Source organism: Erythranthe guttata, chromosome 7 (assembly GCF_056151865.1).
Source record: "Erythranthe guttata isolate IM_541 chromosome 7, IM_541, whole genome shotgun sequence".
Classification (NCBI taxonomy): Eukaryota; Viridiplantae; Streptophyta; class Magnoliopsida; order Lamiales; family Phrymaceae; genus Erythranthe; species Erythranthe guttata.
In genome coordinates this window covers 10,397,197-10,412,258 of record NC_142539.1, presented here as the reverse complement: position 1 = coordinate 10,412,258, position 15,062 = coordinate 10,397,197, and the positions used below count along the sequence as shown (strand labels likewise).

The 15,062-nt window shown below is 35.4% G+C and overlaps 1 protein-coding gene across 1 annotated transcript; it reads left to right on the top strand.

Moving 5' to 3' along the window:
* Window positions 1-10,345: 10,345 nt before the first annotated feature.
* Window positions 10,346-14,857, top strand: INT1 (inositol transporter 1). The gene is made up of 6 exons (XM_088820931.1): window positions 10,346-10,910; window positions 12,043-12,113; window positions 12,254-12,589; window positions 13,031-13,138; window positions 13,236-13,421; window positions 13,999-14,857. Exons 1-6 carry the CDS (start codon window positions 10,754-10,756, stop codon window positions 14,644-14,646), a joined length of 1,506 nt encoding a protein of 501 aa, XP_088677057.1. The 5' UTR covers window positions 10,346-10,753; the 3' UTR covers window positions 14,647-14,857.
* The last annotated feature ends 205 nt before the right edge of the window (window positions 14,858-15,062 follow it).

The window sequence follows — 15,062 nt, the reverse complement described above, 5'->3', positions numbered from 1 at the left end:
ATTGTTGGTAGAAGGAAAGAAAAATTCAACAATTTGGTTTTTCTTTATAGCTTGATAATTATTCTTGATTAAGAATGAGGGATTTTGTTTTTATTAAATCTTATTAGCTCATCGGAAGTTTTAGGTTATGATCGTTTGTGATTCCTACAACTATGTTCTCTAGGTATGTGGAAACGCATATTGATCCTAAGAGAGACATACGATCATCATCGTACTTAATCACAATTATTCATCTCATGAATGAATTAATTAATACGATAAATTGCAAATATAATTAACGGACCTCCTTCATTCATAAATCATTCAAATAAGAATGAAGCCCATTAATTATTTGCCATCTAATTTGTGTTCCATTAATTAAACTAATTTAACAATTAAATTAAATAATTAATCCAACACTATTCATTGAATTCAAATTAAATTAATGGATCAATTATCTAATTTGGGTTTAATTGATAAATAATTTCAAAAATTAAAAATCAATTAATTTTTAATATTAATTTCAGAAAATCAAATTAATTTTTTTTTTTTTTTTTGTTGTGCTGACCGGACCGGTCGGACCGGTCCGACCGGACCGGTTCGGTCAGCTGAAAAACAGCAGCAAAAATCGAATTTTTTCAAAATCAAAAATTTTAATATTTTCTGAAATATTCAAAATATTTAATTAATATTAAAACACCCAATTAGATAACACCAATAATTCAACAATTCAACAAATCGAAGCATGCTTTCGAAAACGATAAACACGTTGACAAATAAACGATTAACCCGTGGCTCTGATACCACTGTTGGGGATCGTGCATGTATACGCAGCGGAATTTAAAAATTTTATATCGAACTAGTTTCGATTACATGCATAAACTAATCACATAGTCAACGTACCTTAACGCTTCCGCCATACATATGGTAATTATCGATTTAATTGAAAAACGCGTAAAACCGAAAATTACGAAACATGCTTATACTTCATTTCACAAAATCGAAACATGTAATCACGTATTACTCATGCTCGCAAATTAATAATCATACAAACATATTCGAATCGAATTACGAAAGTTCCGATTTAATTACCTCTTGTAGCGTGCGATTTCGACGAATCGAAATCCTAGAACGAGTCACGTACAAGCTGCTAATTACCAATCCTCGGGGCTGCAATTCATGGCTGGAATGAGCTGATCCAGCAAGCGACGAACGGCGGTGAATGGCAGCAGCAGCAGCGGCGCGTGGCAGCAGCAGCGGCGGCGCGTGAGCGGCGTAGCGGCGCGTGCGGCGGTGCAGCGGCGGTGCGTGGATTCGTCGGGGCAGCAGCTCCTCTCCAATTAGGTTTCACCTCGTATTTTCGACCCACTCGAACTACAGCACTAGATGTAAACGAGTTAGATAACAACACGAATAAAACGAAGGAAAAAGAGGAGAAAAAAACCGGCGGTGCTTCCGGCGGTGGTCGGCGGTGGCGCGTCGGGGCAGCAACGGCCGAAGGGGGCTGAGCGGCTAGGGCTTGAGCGGCTAGGGTTTGGTGCTGAAAATCTGATCTCAAACTCTTGTTTGAGGTCTATTTATACTCAGGGTTTTCAACCCTAGTGGGCTTAAGTCATTGGGCTTGACCCACTGATGCATTAAGCTCATTCCCTCGTCGGCCTCGTTTCTAATAAACGATCGTCCACAAAATTATAACAAAATTATATTTGTGACGAGCTCAAAGTCCTCGTCGATACGAGTGCCTCTTCGAATTTTCCAATTTCCAAAATTGGAAACTTCCACTTCAGTGGACTTGCTAAATCGGGAAACTTCCCAATTTAGAAAGTTCACTAAATTCCGCATGTCTCTCTTTCTCTACGTTTATTCCAATTCGCAATTCACAATTACGAATCTTGGATTCAATCATATCGACATCCAATTGTTCAAAGATTAACACATTAATCTATGCTTGTTGTTATCAAGGATCTATATTACACGAGAAGTGTGACCCTCAATGGTTCAGGTGTATGCTAGCCGTGGCCTCACAACTCTTTGTGATTCGAACAACACATTGTTCTTATACGAACTCCTCCCAAGAGTCCCGATTAGAGTAAAACTCATTTTACCTAATCCCGATCAAATCGGTGCCCAACGAATCAAGATTGGCGTCTAGCAACTACGCATCATGATTCCCTAGATACAAATGAAGTGCCTACAAGAACCTTATGATATAGTTAGCGTACAGTACGATCCCTTCGTAGCACATGTCCCGATTGAACTAGAGGCATTGGTTCACCGAGACCTCTTATAAAGTTCAATAATCGTGCGAACGTTCTAGGTATTATAAATCCGTTCGTGTGCGACTTAGGGAAACACATTTCCCTAATCACCCCACTATCAACTCTGGCCAGAGATTCCATGGATTATAAACCGTCAGAACACACAGGACATCCATGACTACTCAAGCGCTCGAATCCCCTACTACAATGCACAGACTTCACACTAGATTTCGGATTGCACGAACGTTGGCCCTTGGAGCGGTCCACGGTGGGACTCAGGGACAGGTCACGATACAATCGGTCCTCTAGTGAAGTCACGGTGATGTCTGGGTCTTAAGGACTAATGGTGTACAACTATATCTTAGAAACCTATTACTCGATGAATGAGAACCACTTATAGATTTCTAGGGCGAGGGAGTTCAGTGAACTCATCCAGTATGAGCACCCACTCAAGTATGCCGATGTCACAACACCGAGGACTGATGAGACGCAGTACACATACACTAAGTGCTAGTCTCAAAAGGGAAAGGCCGGTATCCTCATTATTGGCGTAACCCATCGACTAGGAACAAGGTTTAACAGTTACGTTACATTGCTGAGTTATCTCACGATTCTACTAGATCAACTCACAGTAATAGAGTAACTCGTTAGGACTATATCTATGCTGCTTGCATGGGATAACAGATATAGAATGCCAAATAAGATATTTTATTATTACGAACGAAAAACGATTGTTTTATTACAAGGAAAAGAGAAAGACCACAGCCACAAGTTGGCTTGTTGGTCACCTACTCTAACACATCTATGTAATGATTTGCAGCTAATGAAAAGAAGTAGAAAGCTTAGAGCGGGTGAGACCTACCTAAGGATGGGGAATGGAACAAGAGTTGTTGCTGAAGCCATTGGGACTATTTACTTAAATGTTTTGGATTCCAGTTTTCCTATTGTGCTGAACGATTGTTTATTTGTTTCGTCTCTCATTAGAAACCTTATTTCTATTCATGTTTTGGATATTGAAGGTTTTACTTTTGTTTTTTGGAAATTCGATTTGCATTATACAAAAGAATGAAAATGTGATTTGCAAGGGACGACTATTAAACAACTTATATGAACTAAATTCAAGTGAAATACCTATTAATGTTATATATAAGCAAAACGTAAGGAGATAGATCAAAACCCCGCGCAACTTTGGCACGCTAGATTTGTTCATGTATCTTTAAGAAAGGATGAACGATTTTGTTAGTGAAGGATTGTTCACTTTGGACGACGTGAAATCAATACAAACTTGTGAATCATGACTTAAAGGGAAAATGACCAAGTCACCCTACAAAGGGAAAATGGAGCGGGCCGAAGGTCTTTTGGATTTGATCCATACAGACAGACGTATGTGGTCCACTAAGTGTTAGTGCGAAGGGTGGTTACAACTACTTCGCTACCTTTACCGATGATTACTCTAGGTATGGGTACATGTACTTGATGAAGTACAAGTCCGAAACATTTGAAAAGTTCAAAGATTTTAGACACGAAGTAGAGAAACAAATCAGACGAAGTATTAAGAAACTACGATCCGATCGTGGTGGAGAATACTTGAGCATCGAGTTCATTGACTATCTAAAAGAGAATGGAATACAATCTCAATGGACTCCACCTGGAACTCCTCAACTAAATGGAGTTTCCGAACGTCGGAATAGAACCTTATTAGACATGGTTCGATCTATGATGGGGTTCACCAACTTACCGGCACACTTGTGGGGTCACACACTTCGCACTGCTTTGCTGAATAGAGTTAATACCAAAGCAGTTAAATCCACACCATACGAACTTTGGCATTCCTGGAAACCCAACATCAAACACATTAAGATACGGGGTTGTCCCGCTTATGTGAAGCGACTAATGGGAGACAAGTTGGATAGTAGATCCGACTTATGCTACTTTGTGCGGTATCCCGAGGACTCAATGGGATACGAATTCTATTATGTCAAGGAAGCAAAAAAGTTTGTTTCGAGAAATTCCCCTTTTCTAGAAAGAGTGTTTCTATCAGATAGAAAAGGCAACATGATAGAGCTTGAACTAGTTCAAGAACAACAAAGTGAAGTTCAAGCACAAGAACCAGTAATAGAGCCAATACAACAATGCACTACTATACCTCCTCAACCTTCAGTACGCAGACCCGAAAGAGTTCGAAAAATACCTGATAGGTTATTCCTCCTCGAAAATGATGAAGGTCATATTGAACTTGGACGAGATCCAAGAACATACAATGAGGCCGTATCGGATGCATACATAGGACATTGGCCAAATGCCATGAACTCCGAAATGGACTCCATGTACTCCAACAAGGTATGGACCTTGGTAGTTCTACCCAAGGGAATAGTTCCCATAAGAAAATTGGAGTGGATGGAAAGGTATCGACCTATAAAGCTAGACTGGTAGCAAAAGGATATACTCAAAGGCAAGGTGTTGACTATGAGAAAACCTTTTCACCGGTTGCGATGCTGAAGTCCATTAGGATTTTGCTGGCCATAGCTGCGTGGTACGACTACGATATGGAAAATGGATGTGACGCACGCTTTCCTTAATGGAGACATTGAGAAAGAAATTTACGTGGCGCAGCCGGGAGGCTTCATATCTTCTGGAAGTGAGCAAAAGGTTTGCAAACTCCAGGGATCCATTTATGGATTGAAAACAGCATCCCGTAGTTGGAACATAAGGTTCGACTCAAACATGAAAGAGTTTGATTTTAAGAAGAACCCGGAGGAACCTTGTGTATACAAGAAGGTTAGTGGGAGGGCAGTGATATTTTTGGTGCTTTATGTCGATGACATTCTACTCATTGGGAATGACGTAGGAATGTTGGAACAGGCTAAAGCTTGGCTGTCCACACGTTTCTCAATGAAGGATTTGGGAGAAGCATCTTACGTATTGGGAATATGTATTTATAGAGATAGAGCAAGAAAGATGCTTGGCTTATCTCAAACCCTGTACATAGACATCGTTATGAAACGATTTAGTATGGAAAAATCCAAGAAGGGATTCTTGCCAATGTCCCATGGGGTTCGTCTCTCGAAATCCATGTGTCCCTAGACACCTAGTGAAATTGAGAACATGAAAAGGACACCATATGCTTCTGCCATAGGAAGCATAATGTATGACATGCTATGTACTAAACCCGATATTGCATATGATGTGAGTGTCACAAGCAGATATCAATCTTGTTGGGAATCGGGCACGTGTACGCAGCGAAAAATAAAATTTTTATATGAAAAACGATTTCATTCATATAAACACGTACTCGATATAAGCAATTAATTATGTACCTTAACGCTTCCAGCGAAATTTAAATTACGACATGCATATTTAATTCGATAATTAAAACATATAGCATGCTCGCAATAAATCATAATATTCATACAAATAATTTCACGAAAACGTTCAAGCAAAAACATACATAAACAATTTCATGAAAACATACAGTGTTTAATTTAATATAATTAAATTAAAACCTAATACTTAACGGATCCGAAAAGTTACCTCTTGAAGCGTGAGGCGAACTCTCCGATTCAAGCAAACTGCCACGGAAACCAATATGTGCAGTCGGGAGGAGCAGCGGCGGACGATGCGCGGATCAACAGCGGCGCATGAGGTTCACGCGCTGTCTTTGGGCAGCGCATGAGGGCGCGTGCGTCGGTGATTCGTGGCGGCTATTCGGCAGATTGACTCATTTGTCTTTCTCCTCTCGGATTTCACCTCGTATACCAAGTTCTACTAAATACGTGGCACTAGACACGCAAAAGTTAGAATTAACGGAAGAATAAATCAAAACGAATTGAACTACCGAAGATAATCGGCGATGGGACGGCAGCGACGGCGACTGCGGCGGTGGAGAATGGCCGTGGACGTGAGGAACGAGAGGCTAGGGTTTGTGGTGAGTGTTGTAATTGTGCAAGACCTATAAATATTGTATTTATAGTGTCTTGTATAAAAGCCCTAACGGGCTTAAGTTGGACCGGGCCCAACAAATTAAGTTCGTTAGTCTTTATTCGCTCGTTTCTCACAACTCAATGATTGGAAAATTATAACGATTATATTTTCGGAATCATTGAAACGTCCTCGTCATTACGAATGTCAATTCTCGATTTCCAATTTCTAAAAGTGGAAACTCTAATTCAGTGGACCTTCTAAATTTCGAAACTTCCCAATTTAGAAAGTTCACTAAGATGTTCACCTAGTTCTTTTCCTTCTCTTATTCTCATTAATAATTCCAAATTACGAATGTTGGACTCAATCATATTGACTTCCAATTATGCAAAGATTAAACATTTTTATCTTTGACCGTTTATTCAAAGAACTCGAGTGCACGAGCAGTGTGACCCTCAATGGTTCAGGTGTAAGCTAGCCGTGGGTCCATAACTCTTTGTGGTTTAAACTCGTCCCTAGAGTTAGAATTAAGATGAAGCTCTTTTCAACTTAATCACCCAACGAATCAAGATTGGCGTCTAGCTACTACGCGTCATGATTCCCTAGATACAAATGAAGTGCCTGCAAGAACCTTTTGATATAGTTAACGTACAGTACGATCCCTTCGATTCATATGGCGATTAAACTAGAGGCATTGGTTCATCAAGACCTCCTTAGTAGTTCAATAACTGTGCGATCGTTCTAAGTGTTGTAATCTGTACGTGCATGACTTAGAGAATCGAATTCCCTAATCATCACTTAGTCAGATCTGGCCAAAGACTTAATGATTACAAACTATGAGAACATACAGAACATCCAAGACTATTCTAGCGATCGAATCCCCTACTACAATGCACAAACCTCCCACTAGATTTCGGACTGCACGAACACTAGCCTTTGGGGCGGTCCTCGGTGGAACTTAGGGACAGATCACGATACAGCTGGTCCTCTAGTGAAGTAACGTTGAGATATGATATGACTAAGATCTAGATAAGATGATAAAGATCTAGATAAGACGATTAGATAAAAATTTAATGGATGAGATAAATTGAAATCATGTCCAACGGTTGTAGCTCAACATTTTACATCTTTTCAGAATTTTTCATGTTTTGGATCGAAATGTTTATTAAAAATAATTAAGATTGTTCAAATAAAATTTAATTGTCTACAACCTCGTAAATGAATAAAATTTGAGCCCTAATTAAATTACTATATAAAATAATTTGTAATATGATTTAGAGACTTAAAATTACAGAGGCCTCCATTGTGGATTTTTTTTTTTAAAGACTCTAAAATTCTACTGAGTCTCCATATGGGTCTCCAAAACAAAATTTGAGGACCGAGATTTGCTTACATTGGAGTTGCCTTTACGATGGAATCAAATTTTTTTATTCCAGATTCTACAATTCTCTATATTTGATCTTTAAAACAGATTTTTACTCCACTGGAGTTAGCCCTTATTATACTGAAAAATTAGAAAATTGCTCGAACTACAGATCTGGTTGTGTGGAAGACTAGAATTGAAATCAAACAACAAAGTCAAAATGCATTTTATTTTCTTATGGGCAAATTTTTTTTTTTTTTGATAAACTGAGTCTAATATTTAATGGGCTACTGATTTTATTTTATTTGATGAAGTGTATGAAACTAGTATTTCATAGGCAAGTGATTTTATTTTTTTAACTAAAAAAATATATTAATATTATTTATATTTCAAAAGTTTTAGGAGTTTTTAAGAAATACATTTGGAAATTTCCAAATTATTTTCACAACAAAAATAAAAAATTCGAAACTTTTATATTCAATTCGAATTCCGATTCAAAAGCATCGGAAGTCGTAATTCTGAAAATTGGAACAAAATTAAATTAAGAAATTATACATTAATTTTGTTTTTCTTTTTTTGTTTAAATTGTTTAGAAATTAGAAGTGGACGAATAGTGTAGAATGTGAAATTTAGAATCAAACATTGTTGAGACTTAAGAAATGTAAATATATGGGGGACCACATCTCATTCATTTTAAATTTTTAATATTCATTCCATAGAGTATCAGCATTCAGCAACCATTGGTTGTTAAAAAATATCTAACTTAAATCAATAATTAAGGTTTTAATCAATAATTAGGTAAAAAGATCAACTTCATTCATATCCACACATACATTAAGAAAGATATCATAGAAATTTAATCACGTGTTGTGTCGGTTTAAAGACTTATCAGAGCTACTGTGTAATCTCTAACTGTCGAAAAAATCTCGTGTTAAAAAATTAACAATGACCGTCTTATATTCCAATTTGTTTAGCCAGCTGCCCCTTAAGGAGATTTGTCTTTAGACTAATTTAAACATTGAGTTATTATATACTTATTTAATATTTGAGATATTATTATAATATTGATCTAAATGGTTATAAAATTAATTATCAATTAGAAGTTTATAAGTGGTTTTATTTGTAATTATCATATGTTAACTTATAATTGGATATTTAGATAATTACATTTTTGATAACTCAATTTCCTGCAAGTATATTTACATCTCATAATGTGAATTATCAAAATAGAACCCTAAATTGATAACTTCATTGGGGTTAAAAAAATATTATTTTTAAGTGTATAAATGATGGTTAAATGTTTAAATACCTATTTCATAACTCATTGGTAGGGGTGCAGGTCAGATGGATCAGATATGAATTAGCCTTTTCGGAAAATTTCCAAAAAGTTTCTGAAGTAAAAAATCAATTCCAATTGCAATTCCAAAATTTCCGGAATCTAAAAATTCATTCCAATTCCAAAAGGTCGGAAATTTCGGAATTTCGGAAAAAAATCGGAAATCACATAAGCTTAAAAATTTCAAAACTTAGCGAAAATTTTCTAAAATGTTCATAATTTTTCAAAAATAAGAACATCCACGTCATAAAAGTAAAACTAATAACTACTAAATTTCAGTTCAAAAAATAAATAAAAATAAACACAACATAATATCTAATAAAATTTCTAACAACAATTCATTATGTCAAAATCCTAAAAAAAAAATTATAGGTGTATTTTTAGCAAAATAAATATTATATAATATTTATTATTTATAGGTGTATTTTCGGAAAAAAATTGGAATTTTTCGGAATTAATTTCGGAAATCAAATCGGATCGAAAATCGGAAATTCCAAATTTATTTTATATAATTTCATTTTAATTTATTTTCAAATTTATTTTATTTTATATGTATTTTTATACATATAAAATATAAATAGAGAATAATTTTTTTTTTACAATTATTATGGTAATTATATTTTAACTAATTATTAATATTGATTACAAGAATATGTTGTTTTGATAAAATATAAATGTTATTAGTATTCATGTAATATAATAAAGTATTTGAGGGTAGTAGGTGCAAGTATTTGAGGGTAATTTTGTATTTTGAGTGTTTTAGTAAAGAAGCAAATAAGATCTTACAGAAAAAAAGTGGGGTGAGGTACTTTTTTAAAAATATCTTATAAGCTCCCTAACAGCTTATGTTTGAAAAAAATAAGATCTTTTCTAATTTTTTTACCAAACACTTTTTTAACAGTTTATAAGCTCTTAAACATCTTATAAGATGTTTTTAGGAGCTTATAAGCTTAGCCAAACATGCTCTTAATTCTTTTACTTTTTTTTTTATTTTTTTTGAGAAAAGTTAATTAATTTACTTTTACAAGTGGATAATTTATTTAGTTTACAGGGCAAATTACGGCTACCGTTGAGATATGACCAAATTACGGAAAAAAACTCCTCTTGTTTGGTAATTATAGTCACCTCCTCCTTTTAAATATTTTTACATAAAATTTATATAATTCAGTTATTTACCGAACCAAATCGTATATTCAGTTCGGTAAACGGTATGGATTTTTGGCGTATTGAATTTTCGGTTCGGTTTTACCGAATTAACATCCCTAAATTTACCTCGAGAGGGATCTTTTCATAAAATCATTAGTTGCAGGGTAGTTATAATTACCCAAACAAAATGAGGGTTTTCGTAGTTCGGCAATAACTCAGGGGTGGCCCTAATTTCCCCTTAGTTTATATTTGATACCTAGTTGGTATGAATTATGATGACCTACTACTTTTTTATATATAATAAGTTCATTTTTTTTTAATAAATCAACAATGAATTCAATATTTAACAAATGGGCGAAGTTTTTAAATTAGGGGTTCAGAAAAAATAAGTTAGTTTTGGATGTATGTGAAAGGTTTGAATTAAAAAAAATTAATTAATTAATTAAATATTAATTAAGTGAGGGGCTTATCCAAAATGAGAAACCTTTTGTCCTTTTGACCATTTTCCCATTCTTCTCCTTGTCCGAAAACCCCCAACTTCTGGGCCCTCCTCAGAAAACAATCATCTTCTTTCATTTCCTTTCTCCCTTTGTAAATATATTGTAAATTTAAACTCAAAACCTAATTATATGTATATATATGTATGTATATGTATTTATGTATCTGCGGCTGAGTTTGAATTTATGTAAAATATCTGCATAAATAAAAAAGAAAGGGGGCAATTGAGAATTGATTTAAAGAAGTAGGGAGGAGATGACGATTGAGGAGAGGAGATCAGGGAATTCGGGAGGGCATAATGGTAATTACAATAGTAATGGAGAGAAGAGGATTACTTATTTCAGCAATTCTTATGTGTTGGGATTGACTGTTGTTGCTGGTATTGGTGGTCTTCTCTTCGGCTATGATACTGGTAATTCTTTTTTTCTTTTTTTTTTTTTAATTATTATTATTTTTCCTTTATTACATATTTGCAACCTTAAATATTCCTGCAATGTTTTTGTTATTACATCATCTTCATCTTTTTGAATTGTGTGCGGACATGATTGATAATTTACGGTTTCAACAATTGCTATGTTCTTTATGGTTTAATTATGATTGATTTGTCGTACATTGAATATATTCAATATATATATTTTTTTGGTTTGTTCTTCATATTTGCTGAAAATATATATTTTCCGTGTAGAATTAGCAATGTTTCATTTTTATTGTGAAATTGGCGTGTCGGAATTTGAATATATACATATAGAATTTTGTATATATCCTGTCTATGTTATCTTGGTTTTAATTTTAATTTTTACTTATTTGGTTAACATGATGCTTTTGCACATTTCTGGAAAAAAAAAAACAAATTCCGGCTACCGTGAGGACAATATAATACTGATGTATATAAATAATTTTTTTTTTAAATGTTTTTTTGTTTGAGTAAACTGCAAATACTACCCCTGTGTTATCTCGAAATAGCGAAAACTAGCAACTGATAAATAAAATATAGGTCTCTTATATATATATATATATATATATATATATATATATATATATATATATATATATATATATACATCTAATGAGATTATGATTTTTAGTATATTGAATAGAGTTTTGCTTGCTCGATTATGCAACGAAATCAGCTTGCATGATAAAACATCTATCTGTTTCTTTTACCTTGTAATCTATACCAAATAAACACACGCGTAAAATAAAACAGTTCTTTGAAGCACTTCTGGAATAATTGTAGCTTAATAAGAGTAAAGCTTTTATTTTTATTTCTTTAAGTTGTCCTTATAAATTTCTCGACAACCGATAGAACCCTCAACCTAGTACTACCCTCGTGCGAGATCATCGTTAGCAAAATAAGGTTTCATTAGCTTATGATGTTCCTATGACTGTAATAAATTTTTTATTTTTTTGGTCATCGTAACATGTTAGAAGTGTAGTTTATTATACTCTTTTTTATGGTTTACCGATATCCCTTGTAAGAATAATTTATTTTTATTTTCAATAAATGCCTTTGATATGTTCTCAAGTCTCGTATTCGTTCACAGGAGTTATATCTGGAGCCCTTCTTTATATCCGGGATGACTTTGAGGAAGTCGATCAAAGTAGCTTTCTACAGGTACACAAAATTAAACCAATGCTCGAAAACTCGAGATGTTTCAAAATCGGATATTCTGCATTCTTTAATTCTTCACTTACAAGATCATAATATTCTTTCGTTTTAATTATCGTTTCTGACTCGGGATTTTTTTTAATCAGGAAACAATAGTGAGCATGGCTTTGGTGGGTGCGATAATCGGAGCAGCATTAGGGGGTTGGATAAATGACAGTTTCGGGCGTAAGAAAGCCACTCTTTCTGCCGATGTTGTTTTCGTGCTCGGATCGATTGTTATGGCAGCCGCTCCGAATCCTTACATTCTTATATTCGGACGGCTGTTAGTTGGGTTAGGTGTCGGTGTAGCATCTGTCACTGCTCCCGTGTATATTGCCGAGGCTTCCCCTTCGGAAATTAGGGGTGGCCTAGTCAGCACTAATGTTCTTATGATTACCGGTGGTCAATTTGTTTCTTACCTCGTCAACCTTGCTTTTACTGAGGTCAGATTATTTCTCTTTTTTATTTATTTATATTTAGGGCAAATTACGGCCACCTCTGAGGTATCGCCAAATTACGAAAAAACCCCTCTTGTTAGGGTAATTACAGCCACCCCTCCCCCTTTTAAATATTTTTACATAAAATTTATGTAATTTGGTTATTTATCGAACCAAATCGTATATTTAGTTCGGTAAACGGTATGAAATGTTGGCCTACCGAAATTTCGGTTCGGTTTTAACAAATTAACATCCCTAAATTTACCTCTGGTCCTATGGAGGGTCTTTTCGTAAGATAATACATAGTTGAGGGGTAGCTGTAATTGCCCAAACAAACAACAGGAGGGGTTTTTTCGTAATTTGACCATAACCCAGGGGTGGCCGTAATTTGCCCTTATTACTATTGTAGTTATTAAATGTTGATTTTGATGTTTTATGGTTAAGTAGGTTCCGGGTACATGGCGGTGGATGCTTGGGGTATCCGGGGTGCCGGCTATAGTTCAATTTGTGCTTATGATTTTTTTGCCCGAGTCTCCACGTTGGCTTTATATGAAGGTTCATATTCTTTTTGTTTCTAGTGGATTGATTATCTTTTTTTTTATTATTTTTTTTATATATATTTTATTTAATATCTCATTAAAAATTATCACAGAATCGTAAATCAGAAGCCATTGTCGTGCTTTCAAAGATTTACGAGCCATGTCGGTTAGAAGAGGAGATTGATCAGCTTGCTACTGCTCTTGAGGAAGAGGCCCAAAGAAAGATTCGTATTAGTTTCTGGGATGTCTTTACGTCTAAAGAGCTCCGGCTTGCCTTTTTCGCTGGAGCTGGAATTCAGGTTAAATCAACACTCCATTTTATTTTAAATCCTTTCTAGGGGTGAAAGTCGAATGGATCAGATCGGAATTAGCCTTTCCGAAAAATTTCCAAAAAAAATCAGAAGTACAAAATCAATTCCAATTCCAAAATTTTCGGAATCTAAAAATTCAGTCCAATTCCAAAAGGTTCGAAAATTCCGGACTTTTTTTGGAAATCACATAAGTTTTAAAATTTCAAAAACTTAGCGGAAAATTTCTGAAAATTTCATAATTTCCAAGAATAAGAACATCCACGTCGATAATTAATTGATGACATATGGGTTTTTTAATTGAAAATTAATTACATGGGTAATTTAGCGATTTTCTAGGGTTTCTTTTTTTTTTTGGTTACAATGCATGCATATTAATCGAGTATCTTAATTTGTGTGCAAAAAAGCAAAAGTGACAACTAATATCGGAAGGAGGGAGAAACATTTAGGAGAACTACGCGACTGAGAATGTTTACATGGCCTTTCACAATGAACCAATATTTGTTAAGAACTCCAATTGTAAAAACCGAGTCAATCGATTTAATGTTTCATTTTCCGATTTTGGCAGGCGTTCCAACAATTCACAGGAATCAACACAGTGATGTACTACAGCCCGACCATAGTCCAAATGGCCGGATTTAATTCCAATAGATTGGCACTCCTCTTATCACTAATAGTCGCTTTCATGAATGCGCTCGGCACAATACTCGGAATATACCTCATCGATAATTTCGGTCGCAAAAAACTAGCGCTGAGTAGTTTATTCGGTGTCACTATTTCCCTAATAGTCCTCGCGGTCGCATTTATGCTGGACCCGTCGAATTCAACAAACGGGCTTTTATACGGTTGGATCGCAGTAATTGGTTTGGGTCTTTACATTTCCTTTTTTGCCCCCGGAATGGGGCCCGTTCCTTGGACGGTGAATTCGGAGATTTATCCGGAAGCTTATAGAGGAGTTTGTGGAGGGATGTCGGCTACTGTGAATTGGATATCGAATCTGATTGTGGCGCAGAGTTTTCTCTCATTGGCCGGGGCCGTGGGGACGGGCCCCACTTTCTTGATACTTGCTGCGGTGGCTGTTTTGGCTTTTATTTTCGTGGCGGTTTTTGTGCCCGAGACAAAAGGCTTGAGCTTTGAACAAGTGGAGAGGATTTGGAAGGTGAGGGCTTATGGAGATGACAGCGGCACAAGTGAACCGTTGCTCGTAAGTGCGTAGGACCGACATGGAACAATCGGTTCTTTGTGCATGGTGCAATGTTGTTGTTTTATGAACTATGGGATTCTTCCGTGTTAGTATACGAGTAAATCTCTACTTCTATATTGCTTGAATCGTTGTATATAGTGCGTGCCCGAATGAGATTGTTACGCTTGCACCAATAATTGGAAGAAGAAAATATATAGGTAAATTAGCAATGTTGTTCGACGTATCTCTTTCTTCTCTTCCTTCCCCATGCTTATTTCTTTTTTTCTTCATCTCATTTTCTCTTTGTTGGAATCATTAGTTTTATTCTACTATATGAATACCATATGTGATGATTATTCGTCGGAGACGAGGTTTTTGTTGTCGGGATTTCTTTTGGGAACATTATAATCTCGATCTTGAACTGGAAATAATATAATTAACTGATGAAG